Below are 25534 nucleotides of genomic sequence, written 5' to 3'. Positions count from 1 at the left end.
GTTCATGACTGTATTAATTTCCTATCGTGGCTATGACACATTACCATAAACGTAGTAGACTAAAACACAAGTTTATTCTCTTACAGTCTCTTACAGACATGGGTCTCCCTGGGCTGGAACCAAGGTGTGGGCAGGGCTGTGTCTAGAGGGACGGTTCTCGCTCTGTGGGGGGAACCCCTTCCCTGGCCCTGCCCAGGTTCCAGAGGCCTCCAGCCGCCCTTGACCGGAGCCCACCCCTCACCCCCCACACCTGACTCTTATACCCCTGCCTGCCTCTTACAGGGATTCTTCTGACCCCATTGACTCTACCCAGATACTCCAGGATAATTTTTCCATCTCAAGGAAAAATTTGCTGGGGTCCTAGCATTTGCTCATCCATCCACTAATGGACGAATTCATTCATTTTTCTGTTTCCCCACTCCACAGCGACCACTGTACCAGTTACCTGAAGATGGATTCTGATGTCATGTGGGTCTTGGGAGCCTTTCTATCACTTCTAAACAACCTCATGTTGTTTTCTGCACACAGGAGAACAGTTGCTTCGTAACTGTTTGCTCTTTGTGGTGATGGTTATAGTAATCATTTGAGCCGATTGCAAAATCCTTCAGTTTTCCTCTCCTTTTGGTCAGCTGGTTGCTTTGCACTTCCCACCCCCACCCTCACCCCCCGAAGCTGGGTCTGGCTGTGTGACTTTGGCTGGCACAATGTGAGTGGGTGTGGAATGCGCTACTTTTGAGAGGCTAGGTTGAGTCAGCGTGTGACTGGTGTGACCACACACTGAGACAGAGCCTCCAACAGTCCGTTCCACCCCCCAGACCCATTTGGATCATGGGCCGTGAGCAAGAAATAGTTTTGTGCTAAGCCACCGAGTTCTCGGGGGTGTTTGTTAATGCAGCACAACCTACCATATCCTAACTACCGCAGCGTTCCCAGCCTCTGCTCCTTCCCCGAAGAAGCGAGACGTAGGGACCCAGCTGCATCCCAGGTAGAGCCTCAATAAGGAGATGAAACTTGAAGAGAGCGAAAGGAAGGTGCTTTCTCCTGATCTCCACTTATACCCCATTTATACCCCGGCCTTCACAGTTGGTCCCCAAAATCGTTCCTTAGGGTGGCTTTTACTATTTTCACTTAATTATGAAGAAACCTATACTTAAAGATATTTACAAACTTGAAAAAGTCGCAAGGCTCACAAGTCTCCCATCTCAACTCTGGTTGAGGTCCTCCATCCAGTCACACCCTCCCCAGCACTGAAAAACATGAGGTGACGCAGGAGCTGGCCCCTCCCTGCCGAAGCACACTGCTCCTTAGGTGCCCTGACGTGCGGGCAGAAAGCCATCAGCTGGCGGGCGCTACCTTGTTCTCCTTGAGCAAGGCCTCCTCCACCTCCTGGCGACTGCACTCTCCGACGTACCATCTGCTGTGCTGGGCAGCCTGCAGGACAGGCCAAAGGGTGGCATGAATGATTCATTAATTAATGGAAATGTACTTTTGCTCTAGCAGTGCCAAATCACAGTTTGATGGATAGTCGAGACGAGGTACGAATATTCCGTCCCTGGGCCGGGGCACTGCAGGAGTCACAGCAGTTTAGGAATCATGCGATGGGCGTGACAGAGTAGCTAGAGTTTCACCGCATCTGCTGAGCGGGGCCCTGCGGCACCACGCTCAGGGTGGACGGTGAGTCCTCCAGCTGCTGTGCTGAGCTGACTGAGCAGGGATGTGTATTATCTGTGGAGCCCTGGTCACCAGGAAAACAGCAACGGAGGGCAAGACGGGTGCAGACTGAGAGCATCTTTAGGCCCCTCCTAAAGTCATGTGCGGTAGAACTGGGATTCAAACCCTTGTCTGCCTGACTTTTGCCCTGTGCCATGCTCCCCTATTTATACCAACTGACTTGCTTGGATTATAAAACCCAGCACAACAGAGAGGAGAAGGGGTAGTCAGAGAGGTACCACAGACTTCAGTTCCCCAGGAGCCTACATTAAACCATCCCCTGCATGAAGCCAATACCTTGAAGACCTCTCCTCATCCATTGTCCCAGTCCATCCCTGTGACAGCCCTGTAAGGGGGCATGTCAGGACATGGGGGCTCAGGAAGTCAACACCTGTCACCTGGTGGCAAGTGCTAGGGATGTGACCTCTGGTCTTTGGTCTCTCGGTCTGAGTTTCTGGTCCTCTCAGTACAAACTTGATCTTTCCAATGATGGGCATTTGTGAGCCGGCTCCTCGATGACCCCTTGGCCTCACCTCCTGCCACCCCCAGCCTGAGCACACGGGTCTGGCCAGCCAGAAGTGCTTGCCACTCTGTGGGCACACGGCCTCAGGACTCGGCATGAGCTGGCCCCGTGGCCTGGAATCCCTCCTGCTCCTCACCTGCCCTCCTACCCAGCTGTCATTCTCTTCTCTCAGGATTGGGATCAAACTCCTCTCTCTCTTTAAAGATTTTATTTATTTATTTATATAGAAGGGAAGGGAGAAAGAAGGAGAGAAACATCAATGTGTGGCTGCCTCTCTTACACTCCACACTGGGGATCTGGCCCACAGCACAGGCATGCACCCAGATTGGGAATCGAACCAGCGACCCTTTGGTTCACAGGCCAGCACTCTATCCACTGAGCCACACCAGCCAGGGCTCAAACTCATCTCTTATTAGAGGCATCCTTTGAAATGTGGTCCTTTACCTTTTATTACAGTACATTGTTATAACTGTTCTATTTTATTATTAGTTGCTGTGGTTAATCCTTGACTGCCTAATTTAATTAAGCTTTGTCACGGGTTTGTGTGTATGGAAAACAGTGTACAGTGTGCTACTATCTGTGGTGTTAGGCATCCACTGGGGGTCTTGGAACAAAGCCTCAGTGAATGGGGGGGGTGATGATTTGCAAATTAAAGAATCTGGAGAAAGAGCACATATAAAATTGCTCTTTTGGTTATACAGCAAAGCACTTTGAAGTTCTAAAAGCCAATAATATTGAGGAAAAATGAAAGTCAGTCAAGATACCCCTCTGAGGCACCGTCCAACAAAGCTCTCCAAAGATGCTCAGTGGGTCTAGGAAGATGAGCCTACCTTTCCATCAGGCCTTGTGGGGAGAGGTCTCCTCCCGCCCCTGGTGCCAGGGGGAGGAGAATGTTCCCAAGGGTCGAAGCTGGCTGGAGACTGGCACCTCTGAGGAGGGTGGGACCGTGTGCTTCCTTTATGATCTGGGAAGAGTAAATTCGCCTTCAGATGCGCTTTGTCACTGTGTCCGATCGCCTTCCTCCAACAAGGGGCTGGATGGAGCTGGTCACCCCTCTCTCCGCCCGTGGCCCTGCGGTCCACACCACCCTCGGCCCCCATGGTGTGGTGGTTTCCCACTCTGGATGGCAATCTCCTCTGGACCCTTCTCTTGCCTCAGCTTTTGCCCCTCCCTCGGCAGGGCAGCCAGAATAATCTTTCAAAACTGTGACTCTGACTTTGCTAGTCCCACGGTTTCCTTCACACGCGGAAGAAAACCCGGGTTTTGCTTCTGTCCATAAGGCCCTCAACAATCATTCTCTTCCGATTTCTCTATCCTCCCATCCCCCCACCCATCCTTCCTTGCCCTGATCCAGCGTTCCATCCAGCCAGCCAGCCAGCCACCCATCCCCCACTGTCTGCTCTGATCTGTCTGTGATGAATTTTGTTCCGTTTCCTAAACAAGCCAAGCTTGCTCCCAACCCAGGAAACACTATTTAAAAAAACAAAAACAAAAAACTTGAAGAATGACATTTTGTCTTAAAGGAATCTCACTTTTTTAAATCTGAAAGACTGACACAAATTATGGTTATTCAGACTCAGGAGTTTAGCAGGTATTTTATTAGAAATGAACAAAGTAAGCCCATTAATTCATGGAAAACAACTGCAGCATTTGCTGCGAATTAAAAAGTTAGAGTTTTGAAATGCAGATTGGAAAAACAACCTTGTACCTGCCATCTTGACATAACAGCATCTTAAAAGACTTTTCTCCTGAGGTTGGTAGTGGTGCTTAGAAATGTGATTTTAAAAAGTACTTTATAATGAGGCATGTTAACATCGAAAAGATCTGCTCAGGCCTGTGGATCATTATTTCCCGAGTGACAAATGTGTGAAGCCACAGAATCAGGCCTGGGTAAAAGGCTTTTTGAAAGAGAAGACAGAACAACAGAGGTTAAAGTATTTTAAAAAATCATTGAAAGGGTTTTCACCTGGTACCTGAGTTCTAAGATTCTACTACTTGTCAAGTTTTGATGTGGTATTTTCTTAACATACTTCAATGAAAATAACATTTCATGACATGTAATTTCACTTCAGTAAATAATAATAAAAAATTAGTTTCAGAAAATTAAGCCTATAAGGAAGGAGCGAGGTGCTAATGAAGAATACTAGCAAATATTTATAAATAATTTAGTAAGAAATACTTACTAGTATTTCCAGCAAGAAATAACCATAAAAATTTCATAAAGACTTGATTGAGGGCATAAAAACAACATGAAGATAAGATACCAGACATGAATTATAAACTATATAGTCTTCATTCAGTCTAGAAAATACAACCAAAGTCATAGTCTTGGTGCATAGCTTGACGAGAGTTTAGAAAAAATAGGATACTTTTTACAATTAATTTTTAATTGAATTTATTGTGGTGACATTGCTTAACAAAATTATATAGATTTCAGATGTACCATTCTATATTACATCATCTGTGTATTATGTGTTCACCACCTCAAGTTAAGTCTCCTTCCATCACCATTTAAGAATAGGGCCCTTTTGATACAGCACATTTTTGAGGCAAAATATTAAATAAAACATTAGCACTAATATTAGCATGTTAAATAAAACACTGAGCCCAAGAATGCTTGGTAGAGGGAATTGCATGTATTAAAATATCTGTCGTAGAGAACTAACTGTTGGATCACTTAAAGTTCAAAGTTCATTCATGATAGTGCATTAATTTCTCTCACCCGTTTAAGGCTCTGAAAATAAGAATAATGCTAAAGATATTTCTTTTAATTTTATTTTAAAAGTTTCTTGTATTGTTTGGAAAGAGGATGTAAATTCTAGAGTTTTAAAACTCAATCATGCTTTTATTTAAAATGCTAAAACTAATGGAAAAATAGTATAATTTCCAAGAAGGAGAAAGGGGAATGAAGAAGAGATGAACCCAATATCTGGCAGGAAAAGAAACAAAAAGTCAGTGAAAAGCAGGGCAAATAGGAGGCATAAAGTCATGTAAAAACAAATAAAAAACATTAATAATCACAATAAATATCAAAGATATAAACAGATTTAAAAATTAGCTGCAAACCACTATGCTGTATACCTGAAACTAATACAAAATAACATTAAAATAATGAATAAAAAATAATAAAAGTAAGCTGTAATAAAAAAATTAATCTCAAAAAACCCCAGAAAACAAATTTAGATGCAAATGAATTTAAATGTTCCAATTATGTGCTAATTATACCTCTACAATGTAAGGACACAGAGAGATCACTAATGAGAGAATGGAGACGTGTGAACCCTGTGAATCCTAACCATGAGGAAGCTAACAGAGTTCTGGCAGTATTAAAAAAAGACTTTAAAAATTTATTGAAACTATAGTAAAGCAAGACATACAGACCCGTTACTGAAATGGCCACAGCTATCTTTCCAACATGGATTGAAACAATAAGAACAAACTTGAGAGAGGAAAATAACCATTATCAGCATTTCCTGTTTGTTGTGTAGCATACACAATAGTCTTCGGTGATTATGAATTTTTCATTATATTGTGGAAACTGATTTATTATATTTCAACTGAGTGCCTTGCTTGAATATTTAAAAAGTCCTACTTGAAAAGAGTGCTGGGAAACAGCTACATGCATTTTGTGGTCTATTCAGAGAATGAGTTAAATAAAACAAAACAAACAGAAAAACAACTTGGCCGTGCAATTTTCCCCGATGGCCTGGTTGGGTCTTTGATTAATGAATAAGTGAAATTTAGAGCTTATAATGCCCTACAATTGTTTAACTGGTTTTGTTCTAAAATCATGACAACTAATCTCTGGAAAATGTTCTCTACATAAAACACTGCCTTTGAGTTTTATACCCTCATGACATAGGACATGGGACTCGGTCCTAATATGTAGGACCCCCTACTGGGGAATGGAGGGTCACAGAAATGAGGAGATTGACTCAGGGTAGGGAGGACATTGGGGAGGACATTGGGGAGGCGGTCAGTGAAATTTGAGGCAGCACGGCACCTGACCCGGATCAGTAGCGGGGTCATCGCTGTTGCAAATACTTACACTTTGGGGGACACAGCTCTAGCTGGGCCTTTCTTTTCTAACTTATAACAAAAGCATTTTATTTTAACCAAGCATCTATATATACTTATTAGCAAATTTTCACTTACTACTACAGCAATTGAAAAATAATCATATAAGAAAAAAGCCATGTAGTTAATAAAACAAAAGGCAGTAAAAGAAAACATTAGGGAAAAAAAACTAAAAACAAAAGAAAAGAAACAGTCCACATCCTGAACTTAGAGAGTAATGTTACTACTGTGGAGTGAAACCAAACCTATCTGGGCCCCCTTCTGATATCTCAAAGTAACCTTTTTTCTTGTCCTGAAATTCATCTGCTTAGGTTCCTAATAGGTTCCTAATAGGTTCCTTAGCTTGAATTCATTTATCAGAGAATTGAGCGAAGGCTATTTATCAGGTAGTAGCTGAACTATCGAGAATAACTAAACATTTCCAAAATCTTTTCTCACTTGTAAAAAAAAAAAGAGGAAAATGTATATAAGGATAGAGGAGTGGATTTCACTGTTGGACGTGAAGAGGGCCGCCTCCCTCCCCGGAGGCACTGAAAGTAAACTGGGAAGCTGCAGGGAGCCTGGAAGCCCAGGACGCTGTGAGAGCCTGCACTGTGGGTTGTTAGCTGTGCACCTAATTTCTACCAAGCGCTGTCATACAGCCCAGAGGTGAATCTTGACCCAGTGAATGACCATGGCTCAGTAAGCTGATGGAGGGGCAGGGCGGGTTAGTTTTAACTAACTGCTTAAGTGCTGGTTAGTTAAAGCTCTCTCTCTTTTGTATTTTTAGGGCCCAGCCCAATTTTGGGTACGAATCGTATGCTTGGTGTGTATTTGCTGACAAAAAGAGGAGTGAATTGTGTTTGAAGGCCCTGAATGACACATTTCCCCCGCTGTTCCTTTAAGCAACCTTGTTTCCTACCAGCCACACAGAGAAGATACTGAGATACAAGAGCTCTTGTAGATACAAGAGCTTGGTACAAATGACCCACACCCAGCCCTGCAGGGCCTGGCAGGACTCTGGTCTGTTCAGGCCACCACCCATGTCCCCAACTACTGTTCTACTCTTCATTTGCTCTCTATTTGTCATTTGTGCAAGACTCTGTCTTTCAAGGCAGGACTCTGCATTCCTCTGTAAGCTAAGATCCTGCTTCCTCATCCTTGCACTATATTCTCAAAACCCCACAGGTAAGGCCTTTCCTGGGCCTGTGCAGGCCTGGACCTTCCACCTAGTGGAAGCCTTATCTTCATACCCTGCATTCTGCCTCCGGGACTCCTGCCCTTGGATTCCAAGGTGTTGAGTCCCTGCAGTAAGTCACTGCCTCTTTCAGCCAACTTTCCTAAGAAAAGCAGCCCTCTGTTGAGAAACTCTTGTTAGCAGTGTGTACCTTGGGAGAAATGAGTTTTCCAGGTTGGTTTTCCAACTTAAGGCCCCGAGGGCAGAGGGCAGAGGAGAAATAAGGACATGATGGAGGTTGGGGGAAGGGGGTTCATTGGACAGGGAATCCCTAGAGAAGGAAGAGGAATACAGAAAAAATGAGAAATGTTAAAATGTGTCAGTTGTCTACTACGTGTCTAGCAGAGAGCTGCGAGTTAACTCCTATTTGAGTTGTGTGGAGGGGGAAGGGTGAAGTTCCAAGAAGGAACTGGATGAGGCTGACCCTCCTGTAGGGAGAGAGGCAGAATGAAGACCATGGTAAGGTGAGCATTCAGCCTTTCCCCAGTATCCAGCCCTATGCCCTTTATGTCGAGAGACAGAGAGAGAGAGAGAGCGAGAGCGAGCGCGCGTGCCCACAAGATTAGACCTAAACACAGAATCTCCACGGCATTTAGGGAGAAGAAAGAAAGACAAAAGAACAGGCCAGTTCTAGCTTGGGCAAAACAATGCTAGTGATGTCAATTCATCATCTGCAATAATCCCTGTGCATGCTGCTTCAACACCCCCCCACACAGGCATCCTTTGGATTTTTGTCTTTTCGAGCAATTGAGTAAGAGGGNTCCAGCCCTATGCCCTTTATGTCGAGAGACAGAGAGAGAGAGAGAGCGGCTAGTGATGTCAATTCATCATCTGCAATAATCCCTGTGCATGCTGCTTCAACACCCCCCCACACAGGCATCCTTTGGATTTTTGTCTTTTCGAGCAATTGAGTAAGAGGGGTTGGTTTTATTTTCCCCATTTGTCAGATTTTCTTAAGAGAAATCTATCTTACACCCAATGAATTGGCAAAAACTTAGAGTTTTGTCTAAAATGACTGTTGGAGGAGATGGGGCACCCAGGGGACCCCTGAGCTGTTGGTGAGACCAGAGGATACCTGCTTTGGAAATCCACATCCTACAAGATCCTAAGATTTATACATTTTACTCTGGAAGAACTTAGTTTGCACATGGGAAAACATGTACGTATCAGTGCATGTGAGAAGACACCAACATTATTACCCACAACATTACAATGCTCCTAAGGGAGGAGAAGTGGAAATCACCTAAATGGCCTTGTGTAATCATGGGTAAAAATCGTTATGTTACCACAATGGAATGCGCTCTGTCAATGGGAACAAACCGATTGCCTGCAGACACATCAGCTTGGCGACTGTGAGGCTCACAAAACTGAGTCACAGGGCAGGAACAACGTGGGGTGAGGGCTTACTTACCTGTGTGCTTTGCAATTCGTGGGTAATGCGCTCTTACCTCGGCTTTGCATACTGTGGCTGCTTGTGAATGAAGAGCTAAAAGGAAGTGTCAGAGAGAAAGGAATAATTATTTCCCAGGTTGCGTCTGGTTCCACTCAAAGGCAAGGGCAACGCCAAGGGTCTACGTTAAATCACGTTTGCAAAGCACTTTGCATTCTCCTGGCTGAGCCGAAGAAGCTCTGTAAGGCAGGACGAAGATGATCCCTTCTTTCCTTTCCCAAGACGGCCAAGTGTTTGACACAGAACACAGGGACCCACCCAAGCTCCTTTGATGGCACTTCACTGAGCACATGTCATGATTTTTTGTTTTTAGTGGACCTGCCTTTGCTCTGCAGAGACACTCTAGAAAATGACATGCGGCCGGGAGGGGCTCCTCTTCCATTATCACTAGTTACCAACTGAAGGAGAGGATAGAAAATAACGTATTCCTTCTTGAAATGTGAGCTAGATGAGGACACTATGTGGATTATTGCAAGGAAATCCATAAAGGGAAAGGGAGTATAACACATATAATAAAGGACAATCGAAAAACCAATATGCACTTCTAAGCACAATAATAATGATGTTACCCAGACTGTTTACCAAGGGCTTTGCTTAGCACTTTACTTAATGTTTAGCTTTACTTAGTACTTGGCTCTGATGTTCTGGTTTCCTTTGCACTGTGGCCAGACCCATCAGCACTAGAGCCAGGTGCTACTGCAGTGAATCTGAGTACAAGGGTCCTGCTCTGCCCCAGGGACTGGGCCAGGGACCCAAGCCTCCGGTGAGTCAGATGGAATGTGGCTCTGCTACAGCACCGCTGACCTCGCCCGAGAGCACGTCTGCTGTCTCCCCAGAGCCTGGGATCTTAGGGTCTGCTATGCTCTGTCCAACCACCGCACAGAGCTGTAACCCCTGGTCAGGCGGACTCCCCCGATGCCCCAGACTTCGACCATTAACACTGGGGTTTTTTTTACCAGAAGCTAACGTACAGTTTTGATAAGGGTCTGGGAAAAGAAATCTTCTATAGCAACATGTCCCTTAGTATTTTAGGAGTTTTTAGTAAGGATCGAAGCAAAAAATAACTAAAGAAAAATGAAACACAAAACAAAGCAGCGATCCTTTCATTTTGTCAATGTACGTTGAGAACTTCCGGGGCATGTGTTGAGAACTTCCGGGGCACAAGTGAGACGCAGCCTCTGCCCGGAAGTGGCCCTGCCTTTCCGGAGGACGGAAGTTGCTCGGTCACCGCAGCACGGTCTGCGCGCCACCACAGGCGTGTGTATAGCAGGCGTTCCTGCGCCTGCGCAGAAGGTCACTTAACCCAGACTCAATTGCTTTGCGCCCTGCGGAAGGCTTCCCGGGAGACATGCTAACCGAGCTGATTTCTGAAAGATGAATAGGAGACGGGTGACGAGTGAGGGTGGGCTCCTGGCAGAGGGAACAACAGGTGCAAAGGCTCAGAGGCAGGAGAGCAGGGCTTCTTCCGCAACTGACCAGAGAGTAGTTCCTTCTGGATAGAAGGGAAGGAGGGAAGGCGTGCGGATGAATAGTGTCATTACAGTAAGTGGCTGCTGGAACCGTCTGGGTGAGACTGATGGTGGCCGGCCCGGGCTGGGATCTGGGGACATGAGAGAAACGGGAGACTAAGACTTGTTTTGGAGACAGAATTTGGGGAGGTGGAAGCGGATAGGATGGGGAGAGTGAAGGTGGGAGAGAGAAGGCGCCATTTACCAGGGTGAAAAGGTTGCAGGGGGGTGGTGCTGGTGTGGGGAGGAAAGGAGAAATGAGGAGTTCAGTATCAGCGTTATTGTTCAAGATGCCCGGCACCTCTGTAAGAAGAGCTGCCCATCGGGCACGGAGCTAAGAAGGTGGCTGCTGAGAAGACGGAAGTGCAGGGATCAGCCCTGCATCTCAGCCCAGGGCTGACGTTCAGCACCGTGGGATGCGTGACACCGCCTTGGCAATCAGAGAAAACCGGACCCCGACGGACCCTGCGGAACACCGCCATGTACCGGCCAGCTTGGGAAAAAGTCCCAAAGGGGGCCGAGAAGCAGCAGCCAGTTAATAGAGGGAGGAAAATCAGGAGACTTTGCTCAGTAAATTAAACAAACAAAGAAAAGAAGCCCGACCGCACCAGACAACTGCTCGTGTGCGTGCAAGTGCCGCTGCGAGCTCATTGTCTTTCCTCAACGATGTGATTTTTGCTTTCCTTCTAGAGAATTACATTATGATAGGCTAGTAAGAGTTTTGTATAAGAGTGGGCCTTAAATGGGAAACAGCCTCACAAGAATCATGAAGCCGGAATCCTAATACCCCAAGGCCAAGGACTGACAGCGAAGTTACTGAAGGTATAAAGCAGGACAGGGCAGTCAAGTGCAGGAGGGGACAACACCCCGGTGGACACGGTGGGGCCATGGCGATGAGTGCTCACGTGTCCTGGGTGCCTGCCACAGGCCTGGCTCTGCTCTCAGCTGCCCGTGGGAGATGAGGGATGTCGCCCAACGTCAGGTGGCTGGCTAATGCTGAAGTCAGGCAGTCTGATCCCAGTGAGTCTTTCCTAACCACTATGCACCACAGACAGGTTATGTTCCCTGTGACTGTTTATTAGATAAAGATGAAAGCATCTGTACCCTGGGCAGGCAGGCATCTGGGAAAGTCAGGATTCATGGGCTGCCTTTTTAGAACCAAGTCAGGATAGACATTGCCCGCTGATGCAAAGCGAACTTGGACTTGACCTCAGTGGGAAGGGCCTCATTTATTTTCTGTGGGGAATGGATTCTGTGGCTTTATGCTGGGGTCTGATGGATGCAGAGAAGCTTTCCCAGTGTGGAGAGAGTGGAGCGGGGGAGCTGCGGGGGCAAGTGTGGCAGGCAGAGAACTCGTGGGTGCAGATGTCCTGCGGCAGGTGACGGTGGCGAGTGGGAACGTGGGTGAGTGGAACGAACTGAGGTTGAGGGTGGTGGTCAGACTGGGGTCATGAGGGCCTCACAGCACTAATTTTGGGGGCCCTGGAAGTGGTTCGAAGGAAGCCACACTAATTTACAGCAGTTTACAGCCAAGCTGTAGCTTCCTCGACTCTGTAGTTGGGATGACAGTTGCTACAGTAACCTGGATAGGAAAGTATTTCATCAGATAACGGTACTTTTAGGCCCCGGCCATCTATAAAGTTAAATTCAGAGGTAACTGTAAGCTTCTGTGAGGTTATCAACGGAATCTAGTTAGAAAGGCCAGCTTCTCTGCCCAGACACTCAGCATCAGTTTCACTCAGTTCGACTGAGTTAATACGCAGGTCTTTGAATCTCTCATCCTTTCGCAGCCTCACTCAGTCAAGTACAAGGTCCAGGAAGAGTGACGCTATCAGCTTCGATAACAGCTGTAGTTCTAGGCTTCCTTATCGCAGGCCAAAGACTTCCCTCCCTTTTCTGAGGAAGCCTTGGCCAGTCAGTACCCCGTACAACATGTGGTCAGACGCCCCCAGCTGAGACCCAGCTAGGGGCTCCCGGCTCCTTACCTGGCGATAGCGTGAGGGATCTCTGGAGAGCTCTGATTTTGTGACAGGTGAGATGGTTGAGGCTTCATCTGGTGATAAGGCACTGGATAGAGAAGTCACAAAATGTGGTCAGGATGCAAAAGGAAAATGACTTGAGACCCTCAGAGGCCTGCTGACTCTGCTATGATTCCGCCCCATAATCTCTGACGATTGGGAGAAGGTGGTGGGTGGTCAGCGGAAACAGTAACCCACATGTTCTACACCAACCCAGGCTTCTGTGGGTGGCTTCTTGATGCTATTAAAAGTGCTTTGAGCTCTGGCTGGTGTAGCTCAGTGGATTGAGCATGGACCTGTAAAGCAAAGGGTTACTGGTTCAATTCCCAGTCAGGGCACATGCCTGGGTTGCAGGCCAGGTCCCCAGTAGGGGACACATGAGAGGCAACCACACAATGATGTTTCTCTCCTACTCTTTCTCCTTCCCATCCCCTCTCTCTAAAACTAAATAATTTTTTTAAAAGTGCTTTGAATGTTGAAACTTCAGTACTGTTATTGAGAATATTGAATCTGGAACTCATGGTTGAACTCCCCAAAATACAGAACGTTACGTTGGAGGTGTTTGGTGTGGATGAGAACTGAACTGGAATTCGGCATTCAAATGGAAACTTTGTAGAAACATAAACAAAACATTAAATCCAAGAGCTGTTCTGAGCAGCGCAGGGCACAGAGTTGCCCAGAGCTGCCCCACACCCGAATCCTCGTACCCCGCTGAGACACGGGCCCCTGGGAGTCCAAGGTAGACCAGCTGTTCCCACCTGGTGTCCCAGGCACACACTTCCCAGAATTCCCCCTTTGATCTTCAAGTTTTGAGAAGTTCTGCCGACCACACGCACTGGAGTTACTTAGTAGTTGCACAAGCAACCGCTGCTACCACTTTTCACTTCCCTCTCATCGTGAACAGACTTCAACCTGCCATCCAGAGTTACCTGGGCACACAGCACGACTGTGATAAGGTCCCATAAGGCGCTCTCAGTTTCCGCTGGAGGTACTGAAGCTTCCAGCCGAAAGGAAGGAAGGTAAGGAGACACCTGCGTGTGTCAGTCTGGTTGTTACTCTGTGCTCTGTCCAAGGCTGAGCGCCGAAGGGACCCCACTCATTGAGAGACTGTGATCACCTTACATGTGGAGTCAGCGCCTAGTCCACAAGTCACACGTGGTATAAAAGTGTCTCGTGTCAACAGCCACCCAGAGCATCTGCCCCTTGTGAGCTGAAGGATGTCACATCGTTGCAATGGCGATCACTGTAGCCAGAGGCAGCAATGCATGAACGTATCAGTGAGGGCGCTGAGCTTTGGCTTTGGGGTTTGCATTTTTGAGGTTGCCAGCAGACCCCGACTCCTCTGTCAGGGGCCGAGGGAGCCTGTAAACCCAGATTAGGCTTTGCCCCAGTCTAACGTCCTCGGTGGGAAGAAGAGCACAGAGCCCCGAGGGGACCAAAGCACCATGCGTTGGCGGAGGCCCCTGTGGTTCGGTTGACATGCCACCCAAGTTCACCCTTTGGGCCGAGGCTCAGGCCCTTGGTTCTGGGCATAAGTCATCACTCCAAATGAACGTGAACAGTGTTTCAAAGGCGGATAAGACGTCCTTGTCTAGTCATTCTCCTGCCAGCTAGTGAGGGAGTGTGTGTGTGTACAGGTGACATCAAAGATGGGGAGACCGAGAGCTTCTCTGGGGGTGACCCCAGGGCCGGGGGCGACTTTGTGCTTCCTTGTCAGTGGCCTGTGGCTGCAGAAAGACCAGGAGCCTGGCCCCGACTTGAGCCACGCTGTTTGGACCAGGGTTTCTTGAACAGCCAGCCTGTGAAGCCCTGGATCATGTCACCCCACCCCTGTCCCCACCCCCCACACTGATGATACACACGCACTCATACATCCCAGGCCCTGAAACGACAAATCCTTTTAACAGAGGACTAACGTGGAAACAGAACTTAACCTGACCATATTAGGGTATGAAAACAAAGGTAGACAGTTTACCTTTCTCTGCTCCAAGAACCTGTGTTAATGAAAAAAAAAAAAGATGTTGAATGAGTCTTGGTGGTACAAAACTTCATGCTATGTGATTTTAGAGCAACTGGTTAGTAGAATTGGGCAAAATTCTTGTTAGTATGCAGATTAAAAAAACTACAACTATTATTCCAAAGACTCCAAAGATAAGAAGCAGCATTGGCCCATATTAGGCAAAAATCAGTTTTACACCCTGCGCGACATCACGGACAAGCACAGTCTGCTGATGGGACCGTAAGTTGCTTTGACTCTTCAGAGAACACTCTCACCATAGCTGTCGAGAGCCTTAGAAATACTATTAGCCGTATCCCGCTAGTTCCGTTGACGAGACTCCGTTCCTAAGAAAACAACCTAAAATCCAGACCCAGTTCCACGTCCAGAGATGTTCAGCACGTCACTAGTCCGAGTGTCAGAACCCTGTACACGATTTACGTGCCCCTTTGAGTGTGGACTGTTTAGTCACTTATCTCCGCAGAGCGGGGAACTAGACTGTACTCTAAGCAGGCCTCAGCGTCACGTAAAAAGTCCAGAATGAAAGCTGGACTCACGGCATATTCCATGTACGGGGCGTGTGTGTGTATAAAAAGGGATTTGAAGAGACATGACAAAATATTAATAGAGATTGTGTTTAAGTGACTAAACCCAAGTGCTGAGGCTATGGTTTTCTTTATATTTAAAAACTGCCCATGAACATATTCCCATTATTCTTTTTAAATGTAGCCATTTACCTCCCCCAACACTTCCTTTCTCTTTCTTCCCTTAGCAGGAGTGGAATTCCCGATCATCCTTCATGTTTAAAATCTATGTGCTTCGTGGACTTGCACCCCTGGGCTCTGCTCTCCTCTCAAAGCAGAAGCCTCACAAGAGGCGCAGAGTTTGGGCGAAGACTCCTGCAGCACCCGTGTCCTGCCGCTGGGGCGGCGCTGTTGTCTGCAGCGACCGTCCCGACAAGACTGTCCTAACGTTGGGGACGCAAGACGTCCCTCTGCGGCCTGCGGGGTCGGTGAACCTTATGAAATGAAAACCTATTTTCTTTCCTCCACAAACTTGCACCCGGCCCCCCCCTGCCCCCCGCGCCCCCAGGGTTAGGTTTCTTAAACCTTTCAACACATTTTCAAAAGGGGCTGAGGTCCAGGAGAAGTCAAAGCCAGGGTCTGCAGAGGAGGCTCGGAGAGCAGGCCGTGGACCCAAAGCCCCCCGTTTCCTTACGGCTGAGCTGACCCGGGAGCCTGGTCTCCCCACTCCCATTTGCTTCACAGACAAGGAAGCTTCAGCAACAAACAGCTTACAGAGGCGCACTGGCCCACAGAGCTGCTCTTTTGTGTCAAAGACCACGGAGGCCCAGGGCTCTGGAAAGGGGATGTGCATTTCATCAGGAACAGCAAATCCAGGCCAATCTAGAGGCTACGGAAAAAGGGCAATGAATCCATTCTAATGAGCGGTTCGCAAGTCTCCCATTGAGCCTTCCCCAGGACTTTGAACCTGGCAGTTCAAAGTGCTCAATCAGACGCAGCTGTGGTTCTGGGCTTGTCAAAGGAGAGGGGTGCTGAGCTGGGAGCATTGCCTTCCCAGGAGCCTGGGGTCACAGTTGTTTTATCTAATTGAGACCCAGTCTACAGTGAGCTGGAGGGCCCCAAATTAAATTTAATGAGATTAGAGCGTGGAGTGAAATTTCTCTGTTAACTTTTTGTTGTCGTTGTTAGAAAATAAACATTCAAAATAAACATTCAAGCATGTCCCTCCCCTTTCCTTTCTCTTCCCTTTTTTTTTTTTTGTCCATTTTAGCTCAGAGGTGTCTGTGTTTCCTAGCGCCGTCTCAGGTCGGGGGAACCCTGGGCTTAGGCCCCAGTCCCTCCACCTCACTGGGGCTTCTTTTCTCTTAGGGTTTTGTGAGAATTAAACGAGACCATGCGCTTCTTCTTCGTTTGAAAACCGAAAAGCGCTGTATGAATCTGAGTTGGGGCTGGTGGCCCATCATTTCTGGTCCTCAAGATCCTGGTCCCACATACACAGAGAAGCATGACATTTGTCCTATGATATAAGCTTTAGTGAGGAAGAAAGGACCCAGATGCTGGCCCCACACAAACAAGGGGGAAATATCTTGGCAAAAGATGAGGCAGACAAGGCGGAAGAATGTTTTTCTACCAGGTCGTGTTGTTCTTTCGATGACATCAGCGTCTAACAAATGTCAGCCGATGTTGCAAGGAGAATGCCATCCTGCTCTCCGAGGCTGACTTTCTCAAGTCCTGGTTTGTTCTCGGCTGGGACCTATTGTCCTTTCAGACTGGCCAGCGAGTTATGTAGGTCACTGGGAGTGGCAGCCATTTGCTGCTCGGGACACACAAATCCGACTTGGGGGAAGAAAGGGGTGGAGTCCTTCTGGTGTGTGGGTACCACCCCTGACTCGCTCCTTCCTGGAGCACCTGGAAGCTCAATCCCAGAACAGGGTGAGCGGATGAAGTCAGGAACCAGGGCCGGCCTTCCCTTCAGCAGCAATATGTGGTTCTCCTCGACTCGATTATCTTACGGAGTAGAGGGAATAAATGTCCTATTGGAGTCACACGCTGGAAATGTGACTTGATTTTAACGTTCTTCTAATGCCAATAAAGAAAGAAAAAAGGATGTAAGGAAGGAAGGAAGAAAAGCCAACCCCTGCAGTCTAGATAAGAGAGCACGGCCCATATTAAGACAAGAACCAAGTCCCTTGGGAGGCTATGGGGAGGGACGTGAGGACACTCCTGTTGCTGGACAGAGACTTCCATCAGTCACACTGGACTCACCACCGGCCTGTTAAGGAACTTCCTCTTCGGGGACTTATGATGCAAACATCCAAGGGGACCCCGCAACAGCTCTATCTTTGCCTACTCTCACGCTGTTTATGGAGCTTCTACAGCTCCCCTGGTTGTTTACCTGCTTACTTTGACTTCACCACAGCTTTGCAAAGTCGGGCGCACTGATCTCTCTTTTATGGCCAGGAAAACAGAAACGGGGGTGGGGGGTGGTGGACTGGGGGTGGGGGCATTTGCCCAAGTTCACAGAAGGTGGCAGAGCAGGTTTCAAGCCCAAGTCTACGTGATTGTGTCTTGTGTATCTTCCACTTTGTAGTCCTTTCTTGTGAAGAACACACAGCAAGGCATAATACAGTTTCCAACATCTTATTTCTGTAATGCGGAGCCCGGAAGCCGTGGGTGGAGACCTTAAGTCTTCCACGGGAACTAGGCCTGTTGCTCTCGTCATTGTCCCCTAAACTCTGAATGTGGTGGCAAGTAGGATCTTGTTTTAAAAGCTGGATCTTAGCTTGTTTTGTTTTAGTTTTCCCACCTTTAAAACAGGGAGAGTAATAGCTGTTATCCCTGTTTTAAACACACAGCGTGGCTGTTATGCCGATTAAATGCAATAGAACATATAAAGCCAATGGTACCTTGCCCATTGCAGACACTTAACGCACAAAAATTCCCATTGTTTCCAAGGACAACATTACTACTCACCTCACTTAAGTTCTTTAGGCTTATCTGTCTGCAGGGAAAAGAAACACAGTGTCACACAAAGTGCAGTTCATAACCATCAAAATAAAATTGTTCTGAGCCCTTCCAAGCCGCTGATTACATTTTATTGTTAGAGCAGCTGCCCACAGTCCAGTGTGATCTTTATCACTGTTGTGTAGAACCAAAGCCAGGTTATGTTTCTCGTAATTTTCTAAGCAAAAGAAGTGACGAGCCAATAGGAAAGGTGGTGGCAGAAAGGGCATGAATAAACTGGCTTCTTGTTTTAGGAGAATGTCAGTAACGTGACCTTTCCTCCTGACACTGGTTTTCCATGCCAAGTTTCATCACCACCGTCTGACCTGCTATTACCTTGATTCTAAAGCTCTTAGTTTTTGGCTCTGAGGAGGTGTAGAGGGTTTTAAACATGAAATTGTCAGGGACGGTGGGATCCCAGGAAGCAAGTGTGAGAGAGAGGGTGCTGGTAACGAATGGAGCCTGGAGACGGGAAAACCATGAAACTGAACCGGAAGGGAAAGGTCCAGTCTGGGGTCTGCTAACGTGGACATTGGACCAGTCTCAGAAGAAAGTCCAAGCCTTCCGTTGGTGTCGACAAGTCAATGACCGGCCCTCACCCTCAGTTTTCTCATCTGCAAAATGGCTGCGAGGGTGTGTGTCTGCAGAGGGTCACTGTGAACATTGGCGGAGATAAAAATGGATGCATTGAGCCTTCAGTGGGCTCTGTGGTCAGGATGTGCCCAGTGTCAGCAAAGGGGGCTCGGCTGGGAGCGGAGGCGGGTGCACTCAGTTCACCCTGGTCTGTGGGTGGAAAGGCTGGGCCTGAGGAAACCCCAGGGGGCTGAGTCTGCGACACCCCTCAGTGGAGGGCGTTGAGTTCTAAAGTTTGTCTGTAGCAGATGAGACAATCTCAGAAGCACCCTGCACTCCGAGGCCCTGTCCTAGTCTCCAACCTCAAAGCTCCCATTCTGGGGCCCCAGTTTTTAACCTGGTACATTGGCTCCTGGGAGAGAGTGACAGGATCACCCCACCTCTCCCTTTTAGTGGGGCGGATGAGAAGGCAAAAGAAATAGGATTAGAAGTCATAAAGTAGAACAAATACCCAAGGTATGGATTGCTTTTGAGTTAAACTGAGGCTAATCTCTGACAGTTTAGCCAGGAGGCTTCAAGTTCAAGTGTATCATTACTTTTAGTTGTGTGATTTGCAGTTTCAAGAATCAACCTATGTTTGACTCCATCTGTGAAACGACTGAGCAGTTTACAAGAACTTGAATTTTTCTATATTTATACATGGACTTTATTTGTTGTATAAAAATTAATTGTAAAAGTTTGCTCGTTGGGGTTTCAACCTGCCGGCACAGCAGTGGAAGTACTTAAGGAGATTTAACTCCTTTTGTTTGTCAATGAGTCTTATCCCTTAAGATTCCTCAAGCTCTCTAAGGTTTCGAGCAGGGTGGTAGTTCCTGAGTTTAAGTAAAAATCACTGGATGCAATCACACAGAGCAACCACTTGATAGATGGAGTTGGAGGCTTCAGGAAAGCAAGGCTTTGGAACCGGTCACTTTAAATATTGGATTGTTAAGTGAGAACCCCAGTAATTTCAAGAAATCCCTGCCGTGACCAACAGCCGTCCCTGGCCACCGAAGTGCCTGTGTTGACCAGACTCCCAAGTGAGTTGCTCCTGGGTAGAACAAAGGCGCCTGGCTTCGGGGCCGGGCTCTCTCTGAAAGTAGATTTATGAGACAGAGAGCTGTGTGAAACCCCAGAAGGGTGGAGCAGGGTCTGTTCTCCTCCCCCAGTGCCGCCTGGCCTCTGGGGGAGCATCTTTAACTCCCGTTTGCCCACATTTTGCGGCTGGGGACAGCCAATAAAGTGTGGTCATCGACTATGTGGAATCAGCTTTGCCACATCCCTCCCGCAGATGTGTGGCGGGGCTCAGTGTGTCTCTGAGGACAGCACTTCTGACTATAAACACAGCCCTTCCTGAGTCTCCCTCAGTGTTCGGTTCCCTTTTAGATCAGTTAGATCTGAACCCTGGCTCTGCTGTCCATGGGCTGCGTCACCCTGGCCAAGCGAAACCTCCTCTCTGAAGCCTCGTTTTCCCCCTCTGTGAAATGGGTAAATCCAGACGGTAGAAAGAAAGCTGATTAATGTTCTCATGAAGAATATGGATGGGAGAGACTTGGAATAAAATGCCACCTTATATCTGCGGAACGCTTTTAACAGTCAAACTTTCTTTTGAATTAAGCTTTTTCTGCCGAGATAAGCATAGGTTTCAGGCAGCTGGAAGAAATGACCGCTCAGAGAGACCCCGGGTGTCCTTCCCCCAGTGACATTGTGCAAAACTCTCATAATAATAAAGTGCATACTCTAAAACCAGTGCATCGGTCCCACTCATAACTAGGAATGTGCTTATCTTCATAATCCAAACATTCTCTCTTTTAAAGGCCCACGGCTTCCCCAAATCTATATTCATTTTTTTTCACGTCTCAAATCATCAAAATGTACTTTTTTTTCGCCACTGAAATTGCTCTGACTGACGCATGTCCCTGTGGCTGGTTGACAAGGGAAGCCCACGGTTGGGCAAAGGGGTGTTTTGCTTGTTAACCTCGGGTACTTCAGTTAAATTATCCTGTAGCAGAGGCTGCACGGTGGGCCGCCGAGTTTGTGGAAGCAGAAAGGAGGCACTGTGGCTCCGTGACGTCTGTGCCTCGTTCTGTGTCTGTCTCAGTAAGGTGGGGCCTGGGGCGCAGTTGGCACACCCCGAAGACCCCGAAGTCAGCCCCGTGTGCAGCCAGAGCTCAGCAAACGCCCTTTACTCCGCCACTGCCCGGGGGGCTTAGTTTGGTGCACGTGCCGTGGGCTTGAAATGACAGTGGAGACTAGTGAGGGAGTCATTCCTTTTGAAACCCCTTTCTCATCACGTTGGGGACAGTCTTGCTGTGACAGTTCGTGCATCCCACCCCCTCCCACACAGGGACGTCCCTGTGAGCAGAGAGAGAACTCCCCAGGCTCAGTTTTGGTCTGAAATTGTCTGTGTGGCTGTTAACTAATGGCAATATGTTTCCTTTTTACATCCATTTACCTCAGTAAAAACAAAAATGAGCTGAGCAGAAAGCATTAAGTACATGGCTATTGTACGAGTGGTGACAATGGGCTGCCATGGTGGAGAACGTGTTGCTGCCGACCATCCCCCCACTTCCAAGTTCCCTTCTAGTTGTAAGTCTTCAGGGAACGATTTCAATGGCATTTCCTTATCTGAAGGCCTTCCCTGCAGCGATTGTTCTGGGAAGCCGCTTGGCCTTAGAGGAGAGAATGGCAGGGCAGAACAATGGCTGGAGCCACTGCCGACTCCCGGGGAGGAGAGCCCATTGTGGAGGCCCAGCTGCCCTCTGCCTGCCTCTGGCTGGGGGATTGCTGGCTGCAAATCACAGCCTCCTGTTTCGGGGGACAGGGAGGGGCGGGGGCAAGTCTCCTCTGGGGCCTGGAGCTGCTGTTAGGAAGGAGCCGGGCTCTTCCTCCCGCTTGGGTGGAAGTAGCTCCATGGCCGTTTTCCTTCTGTTCAGAGAAAGTGAACCCAGCAGCCGCCCAGCCCTTTCTCATGTGTGGTGTCATTCCCAGGGTCCCTCCCAGGCCCCCCACATTTTTGCCTGCTCACTAGTCACAGACCAACCCTGGCGCTTTACCCGGTGCCCCAGCTTTTCTGGATCTCGCTGACCCTGAGTGTGCGTGAGCACAGTGGGTAGAGGGACGTGTTTGACCAGGCACCTACTGTGTGCCCTCCATAGGGCTGGGCCCTTTGCCCTTCGGATCCTTAGAGAACTGTGCTTTTCCGGCCACTGGGAGGGTTCCACGAGATGAAATGTCATTGCCCTCTGGGGGCATCTGTGATGGAGAGACCCGGCCCCACTGCTACCACACCTAAAACGGAGTGAACCCATGTCAACCAGAATGGCAGAAACACTAGAGATGCCAGATGCAAGCCTCTAAAGGTTCTGGTGCCACCAGTGGACTGTGCCACCGATGGTGAGACCAGACAGGAGTGGGGCTCGCTTGGAGTTCAAGGGAGCGCTCTGGCAGACACTAGAAGTTGGGGTGCAGGCAGGAGTGTCCCAAGGGGCCTGCTTGACTCTGGCTGCCCATCAGGTTCACCTGGGGGAGCTTTAAAAAAATAGGGATACCTGGGTCTCATCTCTCAGAGCAATTAAAATTGATACTGGGAACTAATACTTTTCAAAAGGCTTTCTTGATCAATGTAATATGAAGCCAGGATGAGAAACTTTGCACTAGAATATCTAGGCTCTGGCCCTGGCTGGTGTGGCTCAGTGGATTGAGCAACAGCCTACAGACCAGAGGGTTGCTGGTTTGATTCCCAGTTGGGGTACATGCCTGGATTGTGGGCCAGGTCCCCAGTAGGGGACGCTTGAGAGGCGACCACACACTGATGTTTCTCTTTCTCCCTTCTCCTTTCTAAAAATAAATAAGTAAAATTAAAAAAGAAATCTAGGCTGTGTTTTCAGGAAAATAGGATTCTGGGGGCCTAACTCTGTCGGGGGCGGCAGGAGATGCCGTTTAAGTGTTTCTCTTCTTCCTCACCTACTGACAGACACTGTCCTCGGCACTTTAGAAAAATCACGTCCCTCTCCACCACGTTCTGTCACGTGGGATGGCTACTTTGTACAGTTAAGGGAAGCAGTGCTCAGAGCTGTTTCAGAGCTTCCTGAAATCATCCCACAGGAAGGGGCTGGACCAGGATCCAGACCGGCATCCTCTGGGTCCCAATGCCTGGTGTTCCCAGCAGGGAACTGCCCCACCACCAAAGAAGATACTGTATTTTGCCATGTATAATGCGCACCTTCTTTTAGCTCAAGCTTTCAGGGGGCAAGACCTTTCCTTTTAATTTTTTAATTCAATTTTTAACTTACATATAAAACGGATTATTGTATTCCAGGGTATTGTTTTGCATATGGAAATCCTTACTGCTTTCTAGAGTTACATTTTTAATGCATAAGCATAAATAAAAAATAAAAAAGTTGTATACAGATATGGAATTGGTACTGCCCATGTATAATGCACACCCTTATTTTCCCTCAAAAATTTGGGCAAAAACATGCGCATTATACACGACAAAATAATGGTAACACCCTCTTTTGTCCACACTAACCAAGCTCATCGCCTTTAGTGTTTTATTCCTCCGATCTCTGTTTCCCCACCTCTCTGGGTTCCGGCCGGGGTACGCCGGGCTTTCTTAGTCTATTTGCTCGGGAGTGTTAGGGGCGCTACATCTCACATTTCCAATCCGGACGACACACTTCACGGATTTGAGGGCTTCTTACTGCTGCTTCCTCCTGGTCTCTGTCTTTGAGAACAGAAACCGAAACAGAGCACAGCTGAGGACTCCTTGTCTGCCTTGGGCCCTTCGGAAGCAGCAGAAGGAACTACATGTCTATCAGCTGTGTGCTCTGTGCCGGGGAACATGCACCGGGCTGGGAGAGACAGGCGTGGAGCCAAACACGTTCCGTGAGAAGGCCGAGGCACCCGGGCAAAGGGGCTCATGGTGACAGCAGTGCAGTCAGCGGTGGCTCTAAACACAGCCTTAAGGGCTTGTCAGGAATGCTTCATTGGCACGTGAGCCAGGAGGCGGGTGGTGGTGGCGCATCCCACCTCCCTGCTGAGCAAAACCTCTGCCTGGAGAAGGATAGGCCTTTGCCTGAAGGCAGAGTTTCTCAGCCTCGTACTATGAACCTCGCCGGTCGCATTAGGCCGTGCTGGGGGGCCCACCCGTGTGCGGCGGGAGGCCCAGCAGCACCCCTGGCCTTCTGCCCACTGGGTGCCCAAAGCACCCACATTGTCCCAACTGCGATGTCCCCAGACACTGCTAACTCCTTTGGAGACACAGTCACTTTAGTAGAAGCCCCCAAATATGCCAATTGGTAGGCAGGAGAACCTAAACTCCAGCCTGGGTGGTCGGAATTGGGCCTGGCTCTCTTCCCCCTGCCTACACGCTGGGCCCATTGAGCAGGGCACGGAGAGGGCGGGGAACGGCCCGGGGAGGGGTGGGCCTTGTGGCCTGGAAGAGGTATGTTTGTGTAAGCTGTGAAGGATGAACGGATGAAGAGACCTTCTCCACAAAATTAATAGGAGAGATGACATTTTAGGGTCCTTAACAGCCCCCGTGAGAACCAGTGATAAGTGGGTTTTCCACAGAAGCTCCAAGCAGGCCTGATATTCTGAACGACCACCCCCGAGAAATGCCCACTCGTGAATAATGCCCGGAGCCCCAACTTGCTGGTTCCAGCCGGCAGCAAGGAAGCATCAGTCGCTCTGGGCAGGAACACAAGGGAAACGCTAACCTCTGCTCTGACTCCTAGAGTAAGGGAATTTTGGACATTCAAGCTATTTGGGAGGAAAATACGCCCATTCCGGTTTGCCATGTTTAGTGGTTGCAGCTGGCGGCCAAGCGCCCCGCACGGTTGCTGGTGCGCGTCCCTCATCAGCACTTAATGCTGCAGGGCTGGTTGGAGGTGCTCGTGAGTCACTGCAGTAACGATGCTTTGACAAACGGTTTTCACATGAGGTTGTCTTCGTCCACCTGGATGATGGGGGGCTAGGGACCGAGACTGGCCCCTGAATAGCCCGAACCACCTTCTGGTTTTCACATAAAAGGTCCCGACGCTGCTCTGCTATTTAACATTTTCGCTAATGACTAATTCAGGTCTCAAGTGAGCCATTCTTTCAATGACTCATTTCATTACCCACCCCCCCCACCCCCGGCCAAAAGCTGTGTTTTCTGTTAAAGAATGAAACTGCAAGTTTCTAAGATTTCCCCCCCACCCCACCCCGTTAGGGAGTCTGTTGTGAGCAGTGACTCTTGGTTGGGTGGTCCTGGTCACCCTCCCCAGCCCACCCGTCTCCCCGGCCGCCCCCACCCCCCACAGCCCGTCTCTCACCTGGCCCCTCTCTGGACTTCGGGGAAGGTGTGCCTCTGAGGCAGGGGTGACCTGCCGCTCTCGGGCTCGGGCGGCAAGGGCTGGTACTTCTTCGGAAGAGGAAGAGGGAGCACGGGCAGTCTGTGTGGAAAGTCAAGGTGGGGAGCTGAGATGCTGTGCTGCAGGGGTGGCCCCTGGGACAGCCCAGCCTTCCGCAGCTCAGCGTCGGGCGGGGAGCGCCAGTTTCTGGGTGTCCAGACTCAACAGCTCCGCCTGACCCAGACGTTCGGTCGTTCTTCTAAGGAGCCCTCATCTGCCTCTCTGCCCTGTGCTCTTCAGCTCGGTTCTGTTTTCTGATAGCATGTTCTACAGGGCGTCTTTGGTCCTTTGGGCCGCCACCGGTTTGAGTGGTAGGAGGCCCAGGGACACAGCACCATGGTGGCCTCCCCTTTATCTAAGACCAGGGGGTCCGAGTTGTTGAAACTCCTCAGAGAAGTGGGGAGATGTTTGAAAGTCGATGGACGCCTCACTCATCCACTTCCTCCTCACTAACTCACTCACTGTCAAGTGTCAAGTGCGTAGGGCACTGTTAGCAGAG

At 48.6% G+C, this 25534-nt stretch overlaps 1 protein-coding gene across 1 annotated transcript in view; it reads right to left on the bottom strand.

Moving 5' to 3' along the window:
* Positions 1–25534, bottom strand: part of CLNK (cytokine dependent hematopoietic cell linker) — a 124814-nt gene that overhangs the window by 8694 nt on the left and 90586 nt on the right. Inside the window, exons 11-17 of the mRNA XM_037045848.1 lie at positions 24958–25077; positions 17996–18023; positions 14478–14496; positions 12470–12551; positions 8975–9012; positions 3064–3197; positions 1354–1431 (exon numbers count right to left, since the gene is read on the bottom strand). Coding sequence (XP_036901743.1) covers positions 1354–1431; positions 3064–3197; positions 8975–9012; positions 12470–12551; positions 14478–14496; positions 17996–18023; positions 24958–25077 — 499 coding nt within the window. The remainder of the gene's footprint in view (positions 1–1353; positions 1432–3063; positions 3198–8974; positions 9013–12469; positions 12552–14477; positions 14497–17995; positions 18024–24957; positions 25078–25534) is intronic.

This window comes from Sturnira hondurensis, unplaced genomic scaffold (genome assembly GCF_014824575.4).
Source record: "Sturnira hondurensis isolate 20B ecotype Veracruz unplaced genomic scaffold, ASM1482457v3 Scaffold0000780, whole genome shotgun sequence".
Taxonomy (NCBI): Eukaryota; Metazoa; Chordata; class Mammalia; order Chiroptera; family Phyllostomidae; genus Sturnira; species Sturnira hondurensis.
Note: the sequence above shows the minus strand (reverse complement) of the source record. Positions and strands in the feature narration are given on the sequence as shown.